Here is a 21,702-nt window from a genome sequence, read left to right on the forward strand (position 1 = left end):
ATGGCTAAAATAATCCATCTGGAAATGGTCTGCTTAGTGATCGGTAGCCCCAGCTTGTGACCTGCGCAGCCTACAAACAGCTGGTCTGCTTGTCTTATCCTAGCCAGTCTACTAATGTAAAAACTTAAAGCCCATCTTGGGTCCAGCCTGTGTAACCTCTCTTCCTCTTTCCCCGGATGGGGAGGAGGATAGAAAGATGGAAGGGTAATCTTCTGTGTGATATGAAATTCAGAAACCACCTTTGGGAGGAAATTTGGCTTCACTTGCAGAACAACTTTGTCTTTGTGAAAGATTGTATGAGGGGGTTTACAAGAAAGAGCTTGTAACTCGCTCACCCTTCTAGCAGATGTAAGTGCTACTAATAAAACAGTCTTAAGGGTAAGAAACCTTAACTTACAAGAGAGGAGTGGTTCGAAAGGTGTGCCCATCAGGAAAGTTAGGACTAAATTTAAATCCCATAGGGGAACCTGGAATGGTCTTGGGGGATAAACGTTAGTTAACCCCTTTAGAAACTGTATTACCAAGGGTAACTTGAAATAGGATGGTTGTTCCGCAGTGCGCTTAAAGATGGACAGCGCTGCGAGATAGCCCTTGATGGTGCCAACTTGAAGGCCTGAATTTGCCAAGTACAGTAGAAAGGATAACACCGTTGGTGTACCACATGAAAAGGGGTCGATATGCTCTTCTCTACACCAGCTGCAAAATCTGTTCCAACGGCAGCGGTATAAAGATTTTGTTGCTAGCCTTCTTGCCGAAAGCAACACCTCCATAACGTCATCAGGGAGGTCCCAATCCGTGTACCTCAGCCTTTCAGAAGCCAAGCGTGAAGGTTGAGGGTTTTGATGTCTGGATGGAGAACCTGACCTCCCTTCTGTGAGAGCAGATTCTCTCTGAGTGGAAGTCGAATTGGAGGGCAGATGGACAAGTCTAGAAGGTCCGGGTACCACGTTCTCCTGGCCCAATCCGGGGCAATTAGGATCATGGTTTTCCGGAATCTTCTCAACCTCCTGATCATTTGAGGAATGACAGGGACTGGTGGAAACGCGTACAGGAGTGGAAACTCCCAGTCCACTATGAACACGTCTCCCAGAGCTCCTCTCGGGGGAAATTCCCTTGAACAGAACAGATTGCACTTCCTGTTGACACTGGTGGTGAACAGATCCACCTGAGGGGTTCCCTAAAGGGGGAACATCTCTTGAAGGACTTCCTGAGCTAGTTCCCACTAGTGGGAGACTGTGCTCTGCCTGCTCAGAGCGTCCGCTGTCAAGTTCTTCTCTCCGGCTAGGTGAACTGCCGATAGAGAGATTCCTTCTTGGATTGCCCAAAACCAGAGCTGCATCGCCTCTCTTCACAGTGGTAGTGATCCTTCGCCTCCTCTTTTGTTGAGGTAATGCATGGCCACTGTGTTGTCTGTTGTTATCAGGACATTCTTTCTTTGTACAGATGGCTGAAAAGCCTTCAGCGCAAGTCGGATGGCCCTCAGCTCTAACAGGTCGATATGTAGTCTGGACTACGATGGAGACCAATGACCGCTGATCGTCAAGTCGTTGGCGTGGGCTCCCCACCCCGTAAGTGAGGCATCCCTGACTACTGTTATCTCCGGCCAAGATTGCCAAAACTGCTCTCCTTTCAGAATGTTCTCCTGACAGGCCCACCACTGAAGGTCTCGAGCCACCCTGTCGGGAACCTGTCATTCTCCCTGAGAATTGTGACCACTGAGTTCTCAGTGCCCACTGGAGAGATCGCATTCTCAGGCGAGCTTCTGGCACAAGGAAAATGCAGGATGCCATGAGGCCTAGCAACCTCAAAAAGTCGAAGGCTGGGAGACGTTGGGCATTTTGAAACTTGGTGACCATCTGTAGAATATCTTGAGCCCTCACCTCTGGTGGCGAGGCTTTTCCCAGGGAAGTGTCCAGGATCACTCCGATGAACTGGAGTCTCTGCGATGGTATCATTTGTGACTTCTTTAAATTGAGGGAGAAGCCCAGTCTGTGAAGGGAGTGGCAAACATAATCTAGCTGGATCTGAGCTTGTTCCGAAGATACAGCTCTGATCAACCAATCGTCCAGGTAGGGGTAGACGTGAATCCCTTCCCTCCTTAGACTTGCAGCCACTACCGACATTAACTTGGTGAAGGCCCTCGGGGCGGAGGTCAGCCCAAATGGCAGAACTCGAAATTGATAATGAGAGTTGCCAATTGCGAACCTCAGGTATTTCCTGTGTTTGAGATAGATTGGCACATGGAAATAAGCGTCCTGAAGGTCCAGAAATACCAACCAGTCCTTGAACTGAAGGGCCTGCAGGATCTGAGAGAGAGTTACCATCTTGAATTTGTCTTTCCTGAGGAATTTGTTCAATTCTCGCAAGTCCAAGATGGGTCTCATTCCTCCGTCTTTCTTTGGTATGAGAAAGTAAGGGGAGTACCAGCCTTTGTTCCTCTCCGCTACAGGTACCAGTTCTATGGCACCTTTCTCTAGCAGGTCTAAAATTTCCTGCAAGAGGAGCGGATCTGGAGCTTTTTGAGAGCTGATCCCCGGTGGATGACTCTGAGGTATGCATAGGAGAGGCAGGCAGTAACCTTGTGAAACTGTCTCCAATGCCCAAGCATCTGACGTGATAGCCTGCCATTCCGCCAGATGTTGAGTTAACCTGCCTCCTACAGGTGTCTTGTGAGGGAAGTCCTCAGAGTGGTTTTGGGGCGGCTGATGCAGATGCTGATGGTAAAGAGGCACCTGCTGTTGCTGCGGCTTTTGAATATCTACCCCGTCCACCTCGGGTAGATCTTTGTCCCCTTTGAGCCGGTCGTCCTCTACCTCTTCCGAATGCGGAGTAGAAGCGAAAAGACTTGCCTCTCGCAGAGGTTCCTGTGGGACGAAAAGGTGTCTGACGGATTGCAGCGCCTAGGGATTTTGCTGCTGCCTTTGATGTTTGCAGTTTTTCTAAACTGTCATCCGCCTTTTTCCCAAACAAAGAAGAGCCATCAAATGGCATATTCAAGAGCCTGGCTTGCACATCTGGGGCAAAACCAGACTCTCTCAATCAAGCAAATCTCCTGGTTGTTGTACTTGCCGCCATTGCTCTGCTGATACTGTCAGCCGAGTCAATGCCCGTCTGGAGGGCTTCGCACATAGCGTCTTTACCGTCCCTTATGATATTTAGGAACGCCTCCCTTTCTTCTCCCTCCGGCATGCAGTCAGCCGCTGTAGAAGCACACTCCCAAAGTGTATGGCTAAATCTAGCAAGGGTGCACGTAGCATTAATAGATTTTAACGCCATTCTACATGCCGAAAAGACTTTTAGCCATAGCATCGTATTTCTTATCGTCCCTGTCCTGTGGGACGGTAGGTTAAGCAGTCTTGATGTCAGTAGAAGATGCTGCCTGTACCACCAGACTTTCTGGGGATGGGTGTTTAGACAAAAACTCCGGGTCTGCAGAAGATACCCTGTATTTAGCAGACAGTTTTTTATTTACTGCCGGGACGACATCTGGGGTTTCCCAGTTCGTCATTTTTCTTTGAAGAGCTTTATGAAAAGGTACTACAGGATCCTCCTGTGGACCTTTATCAAGAATATCCGTGAGGTCATCCTGTTGGAAAGCCCGTGAAGGTGTTGACCACCCCATAAATTCTGTAATCCTGGCCATTAAGGCTCTATAAGGTGTTTCAGCATGCTCCCCCGGGTCTGGCCTAGCGAACTCCACCTCTGGGGAAGTGTCTAAACCACTTGCCTCATGTAAGGAATCATGGAGTTCCTTTAATCTGCGTTCCTCTGAGGATAACTCCTCTTGAACTGGGGTTGCAGATCCCTGCAACTCAAATGGCTCTTCTTGATCAGACAGTTCTCCCTCTTCCATAATTGAAGACATTGTTCTCAATTGGTCTGAGCTCACAAAGGGTGTGAAACCCATCCCCAAGACAGAGGGTGCCAAACTTGTCGTAATCGGCCTCGAAAACGTCGATGGCTTCGAAAGTGGTGTCGAAAACAAAGGTGGAGGCCTCGAGGTCTTCGATGGAATCGGAATTCTGCTCGAGGATATCGACAATCTCGACGACATCCAAGACCTGGGAATAGCCACTGGGTGCGCAGCAACCGTGACTTTCCTTGACGTCGACGCCAGTGTCGAGGATGGCGTCGAGTCGACAGACCCGTGTGTGTCGAAGGTCCCTTCGACAACGGCGTCGACTGAACCTTCGTCGACGGCGTCGACGGACCCCTCGAAGAAGGATTCGAGGTCTTTGCTTTACTCGAGGGTTCGTGGCGTGCTTGAGAAGCTTCCTTCGCCGGGTGCTGCGACTCGCAGCGTTTTGGACATTCGGGTCTTTCGACCAGAGCATCGCTCTCGGCAGTCTTCGAGGGGGTCGAGGCCGCTTTCTCGAAGACACTCATCATATTTTTTTGGAATTCCTCCCATTCAGCCCGGGACCTATGCTTCGTGGGGCAAGGGATTCTCTTAGGTGAAACAGAGGAAGAGGAGGACGAAGAAGGGGATCTTCGGCGTCTCCTTTTCGAGTGCTTCGATCTCAAAGAATGATGGGACCCGCTTCGAGACCTGGAGCGCGAATGGTGACGAGGAGACGAATGTCTCGACTTCGTCGAGGAAGAAGCAGCTTTAGAAGTCTTACCTTTTTCCAGCTTCCCCCTACGCTCCTTCAGGGCTTTAGCTGTCATGGACATACAGTCCTCACACTCCGAACAATGGTGTTCAGCTCCCAAACACCACAAACAGACCCTGTGAGGGTCCGTTATCGACATCTTTTTTCCACAGTCTCGGCATTTTTTAAAGCCGGACCGAGGGATCGTCGGTTCAGACGAAGAAGCCATCGAGTATGGATCAATTATCTCGAGGAAAATGGAATAATATATCTACGAAACTGAGCAGCGATATTCCGAGGCACTGAGTAAGCGCAGAAAAACGGAACTGAGCAACGGATGCTGCGCGTGGCCTTTATAGGCAGGATGACGTCGACACGACGGCTGTCGAGGGACATCGACTCGGCAGACGTCGACGCGTAGCGCCCTCTAGAGAGAAAATATTTCTGAGGCCAGCAAAGCTGGAAAGAGATATCCAAGATAAGGAATACGTCGGAGGACACAATCCCTTCGAAGATCTTCATCTCGGAGCGTCTTCTTCCTCTGAGCTGGTGGGGATAACCAGTTCGCCCTTTTTTTCACCTTCCTGGATCGTCTCGTGGTCGAATCGCCCATGCCAAGCACCCCGGCGGCCGGATAGCCACGCTTCACCACTACCGCGAATAAAAAGGGTAGTACCTTTTGACCGGGAAACTCCACGGCTGGTTTCTTCCCTGGCAGTGCAACGACCTCCAGCTTTCCTCCACGTCGAGATCTCCGCTTCCCCTGGACGAAGCACCGACTTACACCCGCTGCCAGGAACAACTGCCCCTCTGGAGCTTTCTCACCATTTCAGGTACTGAGTCCCGTCTGGTCTCCCTTGCAACAGACTGTTCAAGGTGTCCCGTAAATCCTTGACTTTCTATCCTGGGGTGACTTGGGACCTACTAACTTTTCCTGACTTGAGCCAACCCTTTTTGAACTCTTTGCAACGACTCTTTAAAAGTACTATTCAACTGTGTGATCTTGGACACATTCCGCCTGACTTCAAGAGTGGGCCTGGCCTATGACTTTCTTGCTCCTCAGTAGATTCTGCCTTTTCTGACTTGCTCTGGTTCTCCTAAAGTGTTGGCATTGTGTATGTTCCTAATTCTGCCTTTTTCCCTCCCTTTTGAATTAACTTATTGGAGTGCCATTTTAGGTTAAGCGCTCACCTCCGTCTGAAAATAAGTGGTGTTTTAACTAAGACTTGTTCAATAAGTGATTAGGGATGTATATATATATTAATAGTGATTGTGTGAGCTTGCTTGCCATATTAGTGTTAGTGTATTTTACAAAGTGCGTTTTTAAATAAATAATTATATACTTTTATACCCAAGCTCTGGTCAGTGTTTGCTTGTGCTACTGTATTTTGGGACCTATCTTGTATACTCTATATACTGTCTAACTCTTCTTGAGAAAAGTCTGGCTGCTCAGCCACAGCTACCAGGTAAATCTGGGTGGTACAGACTGCTACCAATTGGGTTTCCTGCCAACACCTGTAGTCTTAAGGCTTTTGCAGTGGTCCTTAAGGGAACTGCACAGGTTTCTGCCCAACAGTCCTGGGAGATGACTTCAAGTCAAACGGGAGGACCCGAAACTGGTAGTGTTCCTCGCCGACTACAAACTGCAGAAACTTGCAATGCCGTCAATGCATAGGAATGTGAAAATATGCGTCCTGTAGATCCAACAACACCAGAAATTCATCTGGCTGCACTGACCGGATGACCTCCTGAAGAGTGAGCATCTTGAATTTTAGGTGTTGCAGAATCTTGTTCAACGCCCGAAGGTCCAGAATGGGCCGCTACTTGCCGTATGGCTTCTTCACCACGAAGTAGAGGGAATAAACAACTTGGCCCCACTCTGCCACCGGCACCGGTTCTATAGCCCCTTTCTCCAGCACAAGAACCACCTCCTACTGCAGGAATTGAAGATGCGGTTGTAAGGCATACACCGGTGGTATGGGAACCGGGGAATACTTGAACTCCAATGAGTGGCCTAGACACACTGTGTCCAACACCCAACGATCCAATGTTATTTTCGTCCATGTGCATAGCCACCCTGCCCCCTAAAAGATTGTCCTGAAGGCAGTCTTTGCTGCGGTTTAGCTTGCCTCCCTTTAGAAGCCGAGGACTGCAAACCCCTTTCCCGCAGAGCCTGGAAGTCTCGACTCTTGTGCACCAACTGTGCCGACCGTCGATACCCTTGAGAAGAATAACTGGGTCGACTGTAACCACGGTCCCTGGTGGAAGCAAACCGGGCATTCCCTGAAGTACCCCGGAACGGGCAAAAGGAGCAAAAAAAGCGCCCACTCTGTAAGGAACCTAAGGACTTAGCTGTTTCCATGTCCTCCTTCATCCCTTTCAGGGCTTCATCGATCTTTTTACCAAACAAGTGCTCCCCTTCACAGGGCAGGTCGACGACTTTGTATTGTACTTCTGGCCGAAAGTCATTGCATTTTAGCCAGGCTTGTCATCTAAGCACCACCCCATTGTTAATCTGCTTAAACCCTGACTCCGCCAGGTCCACTGCAATTTTGATGCTGTGGTTGGAGGCCTCTTCACCCTGACACACCAACAACATGGCGTCCTTGCGGTGCTGCTCTGGCAGATGTTCCAAAATAGGAGCCAGCCTATGCCACATTTCGCGATCATAGCGGGCCATGATCGCCAAGGAATTTGCCGCCTTGACAGTCGTCGCCCCAAAAGTCAAAACCTTCTTCCCAAAGGCGTCCTGCCTCCTGGCCTTACTATCCAGAGGAGTAACACACTTGTGTTGACTTCTGGCCTCCGCCGACACAGGAGTGGGCTGTGACACCAAGCATTTTGGGCTAGACTCCGGGTTCTTGAACTTCTTTTCAAGCCGACCTTTGACAGCCGGCCCCAAAAACAGATGGCGCATCGTGCGCAGGCCCTCCTGCCACACATGGTCAAGAATAGGCACGGAGAAGACAGCCTTCCTTCCCTTGCCCATATGATCGAACAGGAAGCTTCTTCTTCTTCATCTCCTCTTCTGGTGCCAATCCAAACTCCACACACGCCTTAGACATCATGGTGTGGAACGCCCCAATATCATCTGGTGGGGATGGTTGCGCCAGACTCCGAGGCTGTTCCACCTCCCAGTCTGTATCCCACGTGTCGTACCTCATCAGCAACGAGGAAACAGTAGACAAAGTGTCCAACGGAACACTCTCTGGCTCATACTCTGGCAGCTCGCCTTCTTCTAGATAAGACTGTGGACGGCTCACCCCCACCGGCAACAGCACTGGCAACCGTGCCGGAGGAGACTCCCTCGGCAGGTACACCAGGTACCTCAACCACCGGCACCGCTGGGTGCACATTCAGAGGAAGCAACCTCGCATGCAGCTGCCCCAACAACTACTGCAGCGTGGACAGTACTTGGAGTGACAAAACAGACTGGGTTAACCAGCGGATAACCGGCTGGACCAGCACCCATTCCACTCGACATCGAAGGCCCCACACTTTGTAGCCCCAAAGCAGACAGCTCAGCACATGAACCTGGTTGTCGCCTACCTCCGATGACACAGAAAACATTGCTGGATCTTGATGCAGAATATGGTAAGGAAGAGGAGAATCAAAAGCGGAAAACTGCCACGCCCCACTCGTCAACAACAATACTTCTGTTTCCACTCGCGTGGAAGAGAACAGCATCGGTCCACTGTCACTCACAGTCGTCGCCAGAGCCGAAGACACCACCATCGCCGACGACTGAATTGTAGACTGCAGTTCAACCGTCGACAACGGATCCACAGTCGACGAGGTTGTCAGCACTGCCTCCCACTGTGTTGACTGCACCGGAGACGCAGCTTTCTTGGAAGCACCTGGCCGGTTTTTAGAAGATTTCCAGCTGGACGACGACCTGTAATGGTCCCTGGAAGACGAGCGCTTCGATGAAGATTCCTTCAGCCTGGTTAAGCCCTTCTCCTGCGCTGCCGACATCTCGGGCCTACTACCGGACCCGGGGGAATGGTCCAACCGACTATGCTTGGGCGAAGAGGAACTTGTACCCTTCAACAGCTGCTTACTCTAAGATTTACTGCTCCTCCCCACCTCCGGCGTTGGCACAGCAGGCCGTTGTTTCTCCACTGTAGGCTCGGCCAACGCCGCACGGCGATGTTCCACAGACTTCACAGCCCGCTCAGAGGACAAACTCCAGACCGACCGCACCTCCGATGCTGGGTACGTGCCCTCATTGAGCCAACAGATAAACTGCTGATTGCGGTCCTTCAGAGTCTTCTGCGGGAACCACAGACAAATCACACAGGTGTCTGCTGAGTGATGAGGGTAAAGGCAGTAGAGGCAATCCATATGGCCATCTCTTTCGTACACCTTCTACAAGCCACAAGTAGCACATGGCTGAAAAAGAGACTTCTTCTGAGCCCCTGAAGCCATCGTAGCTCTCGATTACCAAAACGCACGTGCACAAACACTAAGAACACAAGGTGATCCCAACAGTTTGGAGATGGTTGAAATCTGAAGGGAAGCCGCGGGAGGGGCTATTTATACCCTACGTCCTATGGGTGGGGACTAAAGCACCCAAAAAGGACATTGATAGGACATTAAAGTGTCTAAATTTTCCATATGAAAATGCTAGGTTTAATTGACAAAGGTTTCAGAGCATGACGACAGGGAATATTCACAGCATGTGAATCCATGAAAGATCCAGTCCTGGGGAAATAAAGTATATTAGTCAACTGGCCAGAGCCAGTAAATATGGAGAAGGAAACAAAGCTGGGAAGTTGCTTGCAAACAGGGGTTCAGGCCGATCACTTCTATCAAGGACATGGATGAGGAGGTCCACAGACACGCTAAGAAGATTAACAAAATCTTTCTGGGCTTCTACTCAGACCTGTATAAGAACACCGACCAAAGCTCACCAAGCGAACTCAAGCAATACATCGCAACTATCCGCATGCCCAGACTAGAACACAGTAACATGGCCAGTCTAGAATACCCGTTCACCCTGGAGGAAATCACCCAGGCTATTAAGGACTTAACGACTGGCAAGGCCCCCAGGCCGGATGGCCTCCCAGCCGACTTTTAAAATGCTACATAAAAGATCTATCCCCCAGACTACTTGCACTGTGGGAAGAAGCCCTAGCATCTGGCACGCTCCTGGAGTCCCTGAGAGAAGCAACTATAACCGTCCTACTTAAAAGCACACAAGCCACCACAAGACCCTAAATCGTACTGCCCCCTCAAAAAACCGACCCGGACCCTGCAATCCCCACTAACTACGATCCGATTTCTCCTGAAAATCATCAACAAAATAGCTTATTCTCAAATTCAAAATCACCTATAACACCATCAACTACTAGGAGACGGACAATCTGGATTCCGCCCCAACCATAGTACAAAAACAGCCCTACTCTATCTAAAGATCCAAATAAATGCCACCAGAGAATCAGGCAAACTATGCTTACTTATGCTCCTCGACCGCTCCGCGGCCTTCGACCTGGTTGACCATGACAAACTCTGCACCACTCTAAACCACAACTTTAACCTATCCGACCATGTCACAGACTGGATCAAATCCGTGCTTGCAGACAGGACCTCAAGAGTCACCATCGGTAAAGTAGCAGCTGACCTCATACCAGTCCCATTAGGTGTCCCTCAAGGGTCCTGCCTCTCCCCTACCTTGTACAATACCTATACCAAGTTGCTCTTCGCAGCACTGGATGACATGGGTGTCATCTACACCAACTTCGCAGACACTCAAATCCTTATCCCTCCAACAGGAAACCATGAGCAAGATTCCCTACTGATCAATTAGATCTATTCAATAATCCAAATTCGATGGCCAACAACAGCCTATGTCTCAACAACGACAAAACAGAGCTGCTCATTCTAGGATCACCATCTAAAATAGCTTCACTACAGCCTAGCTACTCAGCATTCTGCATTGACGGCACTATTATCCCAGTCATAAATCAAGTAAAAACATTAGGGGGTTTACCTTGACACGACACTCACCATGGCCAAGCAAGTCAACAAACTAGCATCCTCTACCGCTTACACAGCCAAACTCATCTCTCTCAGCCGTAAATTCCTGACACCAGAAAACGGCATTAAGCTAGCAAGAGCACTCATCCCATCAAAGCTCGACTATTGTAATGTCCTCTTCCTAGGCACCTCCAACACCAACATCGCCAAACTCCAACTCATGCAAAACAAAGCTCTCTGAGCTGCCTTAGGCATAAAAAAAATCCGACCACATCTCCAATATTAGTAGACAAAATCACTGGCTCCCCATCAAAGCCACAATACTCTTCAAAACACTTACCATTTCCCATAAATGCGTCACAAACAAATCTCCTAAATACCTCATCAACACAGTCACCAAGAAAACCCACACTAGACTCCTCATATCTAACAATAGGGAAAACCTTGAAATCCCACGTTATTAAAGAGAAAAAGCAGGAGGCAGCAGCTTCAAAGTACTCGCTCCCAGGCACTGGAATGCCCTACCTATAAATATCAAGATAGAAACATCCTTCCCACTCTTCAAAGAATTACTTAAAACATGGCTATTCAACCAGTTTTAGTTACTCCCTTGTTTCTCACAGCTCTATATATAAATGTCTTACCCAATGTATATAATTTGATAAATGTAACCGGTATCTTCTGCCTAAACGATGGGTTCATTACTAAGATTGTATTTTTTCCCCATGTCTGTAACTACGCTGTGATACCTCAGGGTCTGGGCGTATAATAAATGTAATAAATAAACACAGACACCAAAATCTATGGCAAGGTCATAGCGAACAGACTATTACCCCATATGAACAAGCTAGTACACCCGGACAAATCAGGTTTCATACCTACTGGATCCACATCCTTAAACCCGAGGAGACTCTTTGGAACCATATCACAAGTGGACTCACAGTCTGAGGCGGCAGCAATAACACTAGATGCCGAAAAAGCGTTTGACTGTGTCCTGGCACTACATGCATGCTATTCTGCACTGCATGGTGTTTGGTCCACAATTCCAAAAATTCATCTGGTTGTTCTACACAAACCCCTGGGCTAGGATTCGCACTAACCATACACTGTCCAAAGCCTTCACATTACAATGAGGCACACGCCAGGGATGCCCACTGCCCCCCCCCTCATATTTGCCCTAACGATAGAGGGAATGGCTGCACTACTGTGCCACACTCACACCAAGGCATTCCAAAAGGCAGCTCACTCCAGACTGTTTCGCTCTATGCGGACGACACCCTCCTATATATACTTAAACCTAACACAAACCTAACACCGGTCATGCAGGACATCACAGACTTTGCCAGATTCTCTGGCTACAAAATTCATCAGGCCAAATCAGAAATAATTCCCCTTACTCCGAAGGTTACCAAGTCAGAGGCCATGGCAAAGTTCGGTTGGTCACCAAACTCACCGCGATAAATGGGGCTAATTTTAGCCACCGACGGGGATACACTCTATAAAGCCAACAACGCATCCTATATCGCTCAACTAGAAACAAAAATAACCCTTTGGAATAAACTTCCCATTTCAGTGTACGGCCGCATTGCACTCTTGAAAATGATGGTGGTCCCAAGGCTACTCTATTTATTTAGTAACATACCTATCTGGCCGGGCAAACACTTCTTTGAAAAACTGCAACGTATGACATCAGGCTTTGTCTGGGGGTAGGGGGGGGGGGTGGAACAGCTAGACAGAGCTAGGGCAAACTGAACGAAAACGTGGAGAATGGCAGTTTGGCAGCAGCGGACTTCACTCTGAACTAATATGCAGCACAGGCTCACTAAGAAAAATATTGGTTCCCTGATGCAGAGTCATATTCCCACACGCAGGTGGAAAAACAATCAGTAGCTCAGGCGAATATACAAACCTGTGTTCACCGGAAAACACAGTAGCCGGATGGGTGTGTGCCTGGTGACATGCACTTCACGAGCCTGGGCGGCCCTGTTCGGTAGAGATGGCCACCCACAACCCTACTGGGAGCACACACCCCCTATGGCACATCCCAGACATAATCCCCACACAAGACACCACGATGAAGAGGAAGTAGGACCCTGATAAAGGGATGACACTGGGAGACCTGTTCCCGAATGGGGAATTCCTATCGCTGACAGATGCCCAAAACATAGCGGGGCAGGGCCTTAAAACAACTCTATAATATCACAGCCTGAAATCTGACCTAATAAACGCAAATGGACATCGTTCCATGAGGTACCTCCTCCTCATCCATTTATGGCAGACATACTAGACCAAGAAGGATTCAAAGGCTCCATTTCCAAAATCTACAGCACAGTCCAGCCCCACACCCCTTCCCGAAACAACATGAAAACCAAATGAGAGAAAGACCTTGGGTTGGTGATTGAGGACACACAATGGTCCAGATATTGTCAGTACACTAAGAATAAATCACCAAATACTAACCTCAGACTGATCCAATATAAAATGCTAAATCATTTGCATGTTACCCCTGGGAAAGTGGCCAAATTCGACAAATCCAAACAATCACTGTGCCCCAAATGCCAGCTCCCAGAAGCCAATTCCTTCCATATGTACTGGGAATGTCCTCCAAATAGACGGTTCTGGGGAGAGGGGGCCGATTGTATCAGTGATATCCTCGAGAATCCCGGCAACACCACTGAAATATCTCCTTGGGGACTTGGTCAAGCTCCCAACAAAGAATCAAATTCTTTTCAGTGGCAACAGCTGTGGCCAAACGCAACATCCTCCGTCACTGGAAAGCTAAAACGGACCCCACAATTCATGTTTAGCTTTGAGACTTGATTGAGACACATGATTGTCAAACAGGGTACATAAGACTCAGCGCACCAAACAATCGCCCATGGGACATATGGGCCCCCCTCTGGAGATACCTGGACTTGTCCGGCCAGCCTCAGCATCGCCAAGTTGAAGCAGCCCTCGGATCCATCCACAGTACAGGAATATTCTAACGCATTGAATATAAATATGCATAACCACCTGAACAAATTGCACGATGCACTGTATACTGTATTTTAATGAAATATGTTTATGTTAGCCAATAAATAAAGTAAAAAAAGAAATGAGCCTCTGTAGAGCTATCGGGTTACGTGCCATTAAAACAGTGTCATCCACATACACCAAGACCGGCAAGTGCTGGCCACCCATCCTAGGGACATCGGGAGAGGATCTCAATAAATGATCATAATGACCATTAATATACAGACACAAGAGAATGGGGCCAGGAGGCAGCCCTGGCGCACCTCTAACTCCACTTTGAAGGAACCCGTGTATCTCCCATTTGCACTGCTCCTAACATAAGCATGTGTTGAGTCATGAAATGATATGATATGGCAGTCAGTGACATGCAGGTCGGGCCAAGACACTCACCAAGGCTGGGGGACCATTCATGGATCCGGTCACAGCCCATAACATGGCTCGATTGACCTTGTCAAACACCGAACTCAGATCCATGAATTCCTTATGTAAATAGAGTGAGCAATCACCATATACAGATTAAGAGACTGCTCAGCCGTATCCAGGCCCAGCCAGAACCCCAACTGCACCAATGAGAGAACCCCCACTGCCCACAACTCAGTCCTATAGCCTTGCGAGAATAGCATGGCCAAAGCTTTTAAAGAGAGTCTAACAATGATAATGACCTAAATGAGGCAAGAACATTCTGCAGTCCCTTTTTGTATATTGGCTGGATGGTGGTGCAAGACCAAGATGGGGGAATCAGAGCACCCAGCACAGATGGCGTTGAACCCCTGGATCTGAACCGTGGCCAAAGTTCCAGAACCATAGCAAACATATCAGCTGGAAAATTGTCAGAGTCAGGTGCCTGGTTGCAGCGCCGATACCCGATGGCTTTCGTTATTGCAACCACTGTAAAAACAATCCTTGCAACAATGCCCCCCCAGCCACCAAGTTCCCTGTGCTGCCCAGGGTAGTAGAGCTGCAGTTCACGTCCCCTTGGTGTACACTATAGAAGGATGAGAAATGGCCAAACCAAGCCATATCTGATAAATTAGAGACCAGGACCTTCTCATTTATTTTATAGAATGAGCCTTGATTCGCAATTTCCCCAAAAAGTTTAGCTTCATTATCATGGGAAGCTCTGACTCAAGAGTCCCATTCCTCATCTTCAATAGCTCTTTTCCTCCTGGCCAGGACGTTCTTGAAAAGGGAGCTTGCACAGATAATAGAATGTTTAGAGGCCAGAGGATTTTTCAATACCGAGAGTACGTGCGACTTGGCTCTAGTACATTCAGCGTCAGACCAACGCACCTTCAGTGCTTCCCTTTACCCCCTGCCGAGATTTGAGAATAACGACGCAAACTCTTTCGAAATAGAATTCTGTTCTAGTCCCCGACAACAAAATCTCTAATTCATCCACCACTTTAAACCGCATCAGTGTGTCCTAAGAGTTCACTGGGACACATAAATGATCAATGGTGGAGCTACCTAGAGCAGAAGAGAAAGTTAACCTGCCTGGGATGTCACCACAGAGATGACAATTTATGGAATGCGTCCCCCCACTCATTGAGGTAGTGTTATAACCTCTACCTATCTGCACATAGTATAGTATAGTCTAGTCTACAATCCATCATAATTGGAGGCGGAATCCCTGCCACCACATCCTGCGTGTCATACAAGCTATTGTTCGGCCCTTCTCCCAACTTCGTATTAAAGTCTCCCCCTAGCACCAAACAAATCTTTCAAGGTAATCTGGGGGGTCTAATCCCAACGCTAATCTGTAGTTGTGCTTCTCCTTGCTGAGGGACATCCCTGCTTCTTTTAAAATCTCTCAGGCCACTTAATTGTTCATCATGCCCCTGGTCATCTTTTCCATTTAGTAAGCCGGTATCCTGAAATCTAACCACACGCACTCTCCTCCTGGAACATATGACACATATGTGGAAAATCTGCAGACAGATAACAACCCAAAAAAGCATCCGTGTACATTGAAAAAATCCTTCAGGTGTGATGAACTTTGTCAGATTTTAGGACGATTTATGAAGTTTAACTTGATGGTATGCCAAAGTTGAAAACCCATTGGCATCACCAATAGTGAATAATCACAATGTATTGTTTTAAAGCTCCTATGACGGTAGACAGTCTTATTTTTCCGTTTGGTTTTGCACAACTAATGACACCCGTTCTGACAAGTTTACTCTACAATTCTCTTGACTTCTTGATGCATCAATAAGAGTACCGTACTTAATGCACAACCAGTCTCAATCCTGCCCTATTGCCAAAACCTTTGAGGCATCCAATATTATCTCAGTAGTTTGACTCCCACACTTTGCTCTCTCATTCACATGCCATAAATGATTACTCTGCATTGGGATCCAATTGCTGGCCAACCTCTTCTAGTGTGACCAGCTCAACAGGGGAGTGCTGCTTTAGACTGGCACTTATAGTTTACCCTCTTCCTCAAAGTCTTGAATGATAATACTGCATGAAACAACCCTACCATTTCAAACCGCTTTCTCCCATCAGCAATTGGATTGATGTCTATTCTGTTCAAAGATATGTCTATACCAAACTTGGCATTGAATATCTTCTTTGGAATTAAGGTCTATTTTGCCCCAGAATCAATCATCTCCAATGTCTTTCATGCCATTTGTACTGTCGCCGTAGGCATTTGTGTGTCTGCATTATTGAATGATGGCAAAAACTACCTACACTAACACATCACAGTTCTTCCACCAGGTTTGCATTTGCACTTTTCCTACAAAACTTTGCTATTTGCCCCTTTATTCTGCATTGATTGCATGTCAGCTTGATCGCTGGGAACATATCACTGTTCAAAAGTTGGTACTGACTACAACACCTATAAACATTTCCTCCTATTGCCTCGCATGGCATTGTCTATGTTGTTGGCCCCTAATCTTTTCTTCTTTCCTCTTTCCTCTACTTGTGTCGGTTTGTCTCAGATGTACAGCATAGGACCCTGTCATCACTGGCTTCCATTGTGCTGTTCGATTCATTCTTCTCTAACTCTTTAACCCACAATGATGTGTTCCACATCCTTTGGCAAGCTGAGCACTTCTTCCAACAGAGGGTCACCTCTCACCCACAACGCATACCCCTTACTTTGCCATGCCTGCATTCGAGCATGAATTGATAACTCATTCATGCATCTATCTGGTTACCAAACGTACACAATGCTGCTGTATACTGCTCTGTCTCACCTTCTTCCTTAACTCTTCTTCCAAAGTGGTATAGTTCCAAGATGCTTATTTCATTATGTTTGTCCATCATATTCACAAATACAACCATTCACAGAAGCCAGGGGATTCACCTAGAGTCAATTGCGGCAGATATTCAAATTGCTCTTGCCCCACCATGCTTAAACAGTGTAGCAGTAGCAACTTCTTCCTTTCCACATTGTAATTCATGCCAGGCATATTCACATGGCTAAATAACCCCTTAAATACTAGTTAGTGCAATTAGAGCAAACACCCTCCCAGATTACATTGACAGACTTCCACTCATTCTGGGGAGGGGATCCCACCGAGTTGACCAGTCCCCTACTCCCAGCAACCATGACCTATTTTCCCTATTACACCCTTCCCCTGGTGATGGGAAACCTGGACTTCACTCTGGGACTTTTCTAGAGAGCCTTTCAGGGATTGGTAGATCGAGGATGTGTGGGGTCTTACCTCCAGGCTCCTCCCAAAGGGAGACGTTCCCTCCTATACATTCATATGCCGCCTTTTATATCTCTCTCTCCCCATTGGTCTGGATCTCTCTCTCGGTGTCTGGGTCTCAGGCCCTTTATGTTCCTCCCTAGAAGAGGATGGAAGCATCCATCGATTCTGCTCTTCAGGCCTGAATGTGAACAAACCGGTAAGAAACCAACCCATCCAGTCTCAAAGGGCCCTGCACAATTGTATCCTCATCAGTTCCCATATAGCTGACACACTGGGGATTCTGTGTCAAAGGGAGGTGGTGATCCTTACTTGACGATTCCTTGTGCCCTAAGGGTGTGTTGCCCCAAGTGGGATCCTGCTTGCCCTGTCCCCTAGAGGATATTAAGCATAGGAGGCTCACCTCCCGAGTCCAAATGGGGGTGGCACTTGAGGATAAGGGACGAATTCCCTGGATTTGTCACAGTCCACTGTGAGGGATATATAGTGTGAAAACCGGGTCCTGGAATTCAGATATTGTAAGGAGTGTAGATTATTCTGAGCATGGCTAAAATACAGGACTAGTGGTAAAGATAATATTATGCAGACACTTGTGTAGGTATAACAGACTTTGAGATGGACCAAACTGATGCCATCTTTTCTGACTGTCAAGCTTCAATGCTTTCCTGACGTGATGGGCACCACCTCTGTGAGCATCTTGTTCCAAGTGTAAATCAACAAATAAAGTACAGATGAGCACTAAGCTTGTCAGCACAGAATGGGGGAAACACTATGCCACCTAAAACCAGCAAATCTGATCTTTGTCATGCCCAAGAAACTATCTGGTTGTTTGTGTTCCTGGCCTCTCCCAACATACTCTCTAGGGCCAACCCCTCCCAAATTTATTAGGCAATGTCAAAGACGCTCCACCTCCCAGACCATTTTGTAGATTGGGCTTACCTAAAATAATTAGTTTAAGATTGGAAAAGGGGCCTGGGTGCCGCACTATTTGAAAGGGACCGCTCATCCACGCCCTTTGCCTGTTGGAAGGCAGCGGCTCAGCCATGTCGAAAGGAGAACCAATGCCACTGACCGATAAACCCTCAGCTTGATACTCATTCTGTTGACTGCAGTTAGGAATGGACATGCTTCTGTTCTAATAGCGATTGAATTAGGGACAGAACAAGACGAGGAGTGCCTAATACAATTAGACCGTGCAAAGGGCTGAGGGAGGCTGAGGGTAGAAAATCACTGCAGCATCCACTGTTCCTTTAATAAACCTAGCTCGTTGCAACAATTCAGTAATTGCCATGGTCTCCTTTCAAATGAGAGTGAGAGGAAAACACGGGCATGAGTAAAATAGAATTTATTTGGAACAGCAGGTTGTCTGCTTGTCAATGAACCCCTTGCATACCAAGAACCTGCTGAACCTGTTAGCGAGCAGGGACCCAAGGTGGTACTGGTGAGCAAGGCCAGGTCTGCGGGGCAGGGGAGAAGATACAGTGGTCAGTAGACACACACCAAACCTCTACTGCAGAAGGCACCGGATTCATAGTGGCAAAATCAGGTTCAAGAGTGAAGTAAGAAGCCAAAAGGGGCAGTGCAAGGCCCTTTCAGAATCCAAATAGTTGGAGACACTAGAGGGTACACCGAGCAGACCACATGCCCCAAATTAAACAGTGTAGCAAATACACAGCTGGTCCTGTTAACAGCCTAGCCACACCCTCACTCCCCACAGACCATCATTAAGCTAAGTTAGGTTTGCAAACCCTCACCATGTATAAAATGAAAATTGAGCATCATAGAGAACAGCATTTTTTAGACAATCTGTTACACAATAATTTTAGACAGTAATCCCTCTTTACCCTTTTGTCCATTCTTCTGAACAACTCTTTCCCTTAAGCTTGAAGCACGTTCACAAAGCATGTCTGGCAGGATGTAGACTTCACAAAGTCTTCGACCCCTATGCTTACATCATTTGTTTTCTGTCTTTCCATCTGGTAAACCAAACTTCATATGACCAATTATCTCCCCACATGCCCGACTTCCTTTAGCAACCAGCGGTTCACCCTTTGGTGATAATTAACAAACTAACACAAGTTAAGACTTTCCTTTATGCAACATACATATTAAAGATTCAAAGTAATGTATTCTTGCCTTAGATAGGGCAATACATATGCCTTAGCAGAGCTCCAAGTAGACCTGGTTCACAGGCTGGACAAGAGTTGAAAATGTCTACATGCAATTCGAAGTCTAAGTACATCATTTAGTTATACCTGCTCAGTTAGCTTCCACTTCTGCTCCAAGGCATCAAACATAACCCTACAGAGTTCCTGAACATCGTGCTGTTGCCAAGCTGTAATACAAAAGACATCAAGTCACACAAGAGACTGCAAAGATATTAAAGTGAACAAACAGCAAATCCTGCACTGTACACTTCAACCAACCAAAGCTTGAGTGTATAGAGGAATTTTTAACTATTTAACAAATACATTTTCGTGATCTGAAATGTTGTGCAGAAAATGGTTAGTTTAAAGGTTACCTGTAAGGTAGGCACGCGATAGCCTGGCTGTGATGGCCGCGCTCCCCGTGAGCTCCCAACAACCCACATCAATATGGACTAAATCCTCGGTCAGACAGCACTTTTGGTCCATTTCCCAGTGATTTTCGACCCCCTTACACTCCGGTGAGCCTGGAGAACCTATTCACACTGTGCCAGGCCCAGTCTGCGGCGCTTCCCGCCTCAGCCGATTCACCGCCTTGAATGGGAGGCGCAGTAGCACCACAATGGTAGGGGGTTCTTTACCCCACTAACAGGGGGCAGATTCCGAGTTGTGCGTTTATGCCAGGGGAAACGCGCTGCATGAACTGGGGACCCAGGACCCATTTAGCGGCAGAGCAGGTGGAGCGCCGCACACTAGGAGCCTGTGCCCGTTGTAAGGAAAGCATGGTATCAAACAGTAAAACAGACACAAGTGATCACAGTTCAATGGTGTTTATTGAACTTCAATTGGGTTTGAAAAATCCCCATCTAATCCTAAATCTAAAGATGGGAGAAAGCTACAACCATCAGATAATAACGCAGCCCTAGTAATGTCTTGTCAAAATAAAAGGGCCTATACTAATAAACCTATTGCCAATTCTTACTTTTAAATACAAAATAGTGTGGGAAATAAAGTTGTGCAAAAGAAAAGTGTTCACAAAATGATATGTTGGGATATTGAGCAGCCGCTGGCTTCCCTTCCCCATGTTTTAAACATGGGACAAGGCGGCACACTTTAGCTTAGCACACTCCGCAGCTTCTCTAGCACCAGGAAGCTGTTCAGAATCTCCACATCAGGGCCTTTTGTGCCAAAATCTCTTTGCCATGCAATGTCTCTATGCAACACAACAAACATTAAAGTTCTTTTGATCCTAGGATTTCACATGTACAACTTTGCGGGTGATTTACTGTTCACCCCAGTTCCCTTTCTGCCGGGCTCAGACCCACTTAAACACAACCTTCAATCGCTCTCCCTCCTCCAGGCTCAGACCAAACTCATCTACTTTTCAAAACTTTCTTTACTTCAGCAAAACCGAAGACTTTCTACTATGCGTGTGATTTTGTGCGACCCGTTGCGGGAGCACTTCGAATCACAATTACTTGATGTAACTTTTTTATTTATATCTTTTTTTATTGCTTTATTGATTTTCAGTTACAACATACATAACAGTTGCCCAATTACCTGAAGTGTAAATGCCCACCCTCCCCACCTCTTCCTTCAGAATCCCATCATTACAGCCAAGTAGGAACAAGTTACTTACCTGTAACTGTTGTTCTCCAGCATGGGTCTGGCATGGATTCACATGCTCATGAATATTCCCCGTCGTCAGGCTGGGAATCCTCGGTAAAGAAAAAACCAGTATCAGTTTCGTTTCTGATCTGTCTTTCGTAGAAATAACCAATCACTGGTCTCTGCGTCATACTGACCACAGCCAATGACTGCCCTCTACCTAAGCACCGCCTCTGGCAGCCATCTTCAGATTTGGAAGCACGTGAAGTGGCAGTATGACCAAGTGAAGAGCCGCAGAGGGGTAGGCGGGAGGGTTCGCATGTGAATCCATGCCAGACCCATGCTGGAGAACAACAGTTACAGGTAAGTAACTTGTTCCTTCTCCAGCATGGGGTCTGGCATGGATTCACATGCTCATGAATAAAGAATACATAGCAGTACACACATGCACAACCACGGGAGGTGGCAAAGGCTCAACATTAAGCATTGCATCAAACTCAACATTAAGCATCTTACCTCCTCACCAGGCTCACCTCAGGCGAACAGGTTGCGCAGCACTGCTTGGCCGACCCTGGACTCCCGATCGACGCAGTAGAATCTTGTGAAGGTGTGCGTCGACCTCCACATCACAGCCCTGCAGATGTCCAGCAGGGGCACACCAGACAGGAACGCCGTGGTAGCAGCGATCGCTCTGGTTGAATGGGC

The 21,702-nt window shown here is 47.5% G+C and overlaps 1 protein-coding gene across 3 annotated transcripts in view; it reads right to left on the minus strand.

Annotated features, from left to right (window-relative positions):
- USP47 (ubiquitin specific peptidase 47) overlaps positions 1-21,702 on the minus strand; it is a 2,970,466-nt gene that overhangs the window by 2,344,005 nt on the left and 604,759 nt on the right. For all 3 annotated transcript variants that reach the window (XM_069623643.1, XM_069623644.1, XM_069623642.1), the window contains one exon: positions 19,501-19,580. In XM_069623643.1, coding sequence (XP_069479744.1) covers positions 19,501-19,580 — 80 coding nt within the window. The remainder of the gene's footprint in view (positions 1-19,500; positions 19,581-21,702) is intronic.

This window comes from Ambystoma mexicanum, chromosome 11 (genome assembly GCF_040938575.1).
Source record: "Ambystoma mexicanum isolate Mex_15411 chromosome 11, UKY_AmexF1_1, whole genome shotgun sequence".
In the NCBI taxonomy this organism is placed as follows: domain Eukaryota; kingdom Metazoa; phylum Chordata; class Amphibia; order Caudata; family Ambystomatidae; genus Ambystoma; species Ambystoma mexicanum.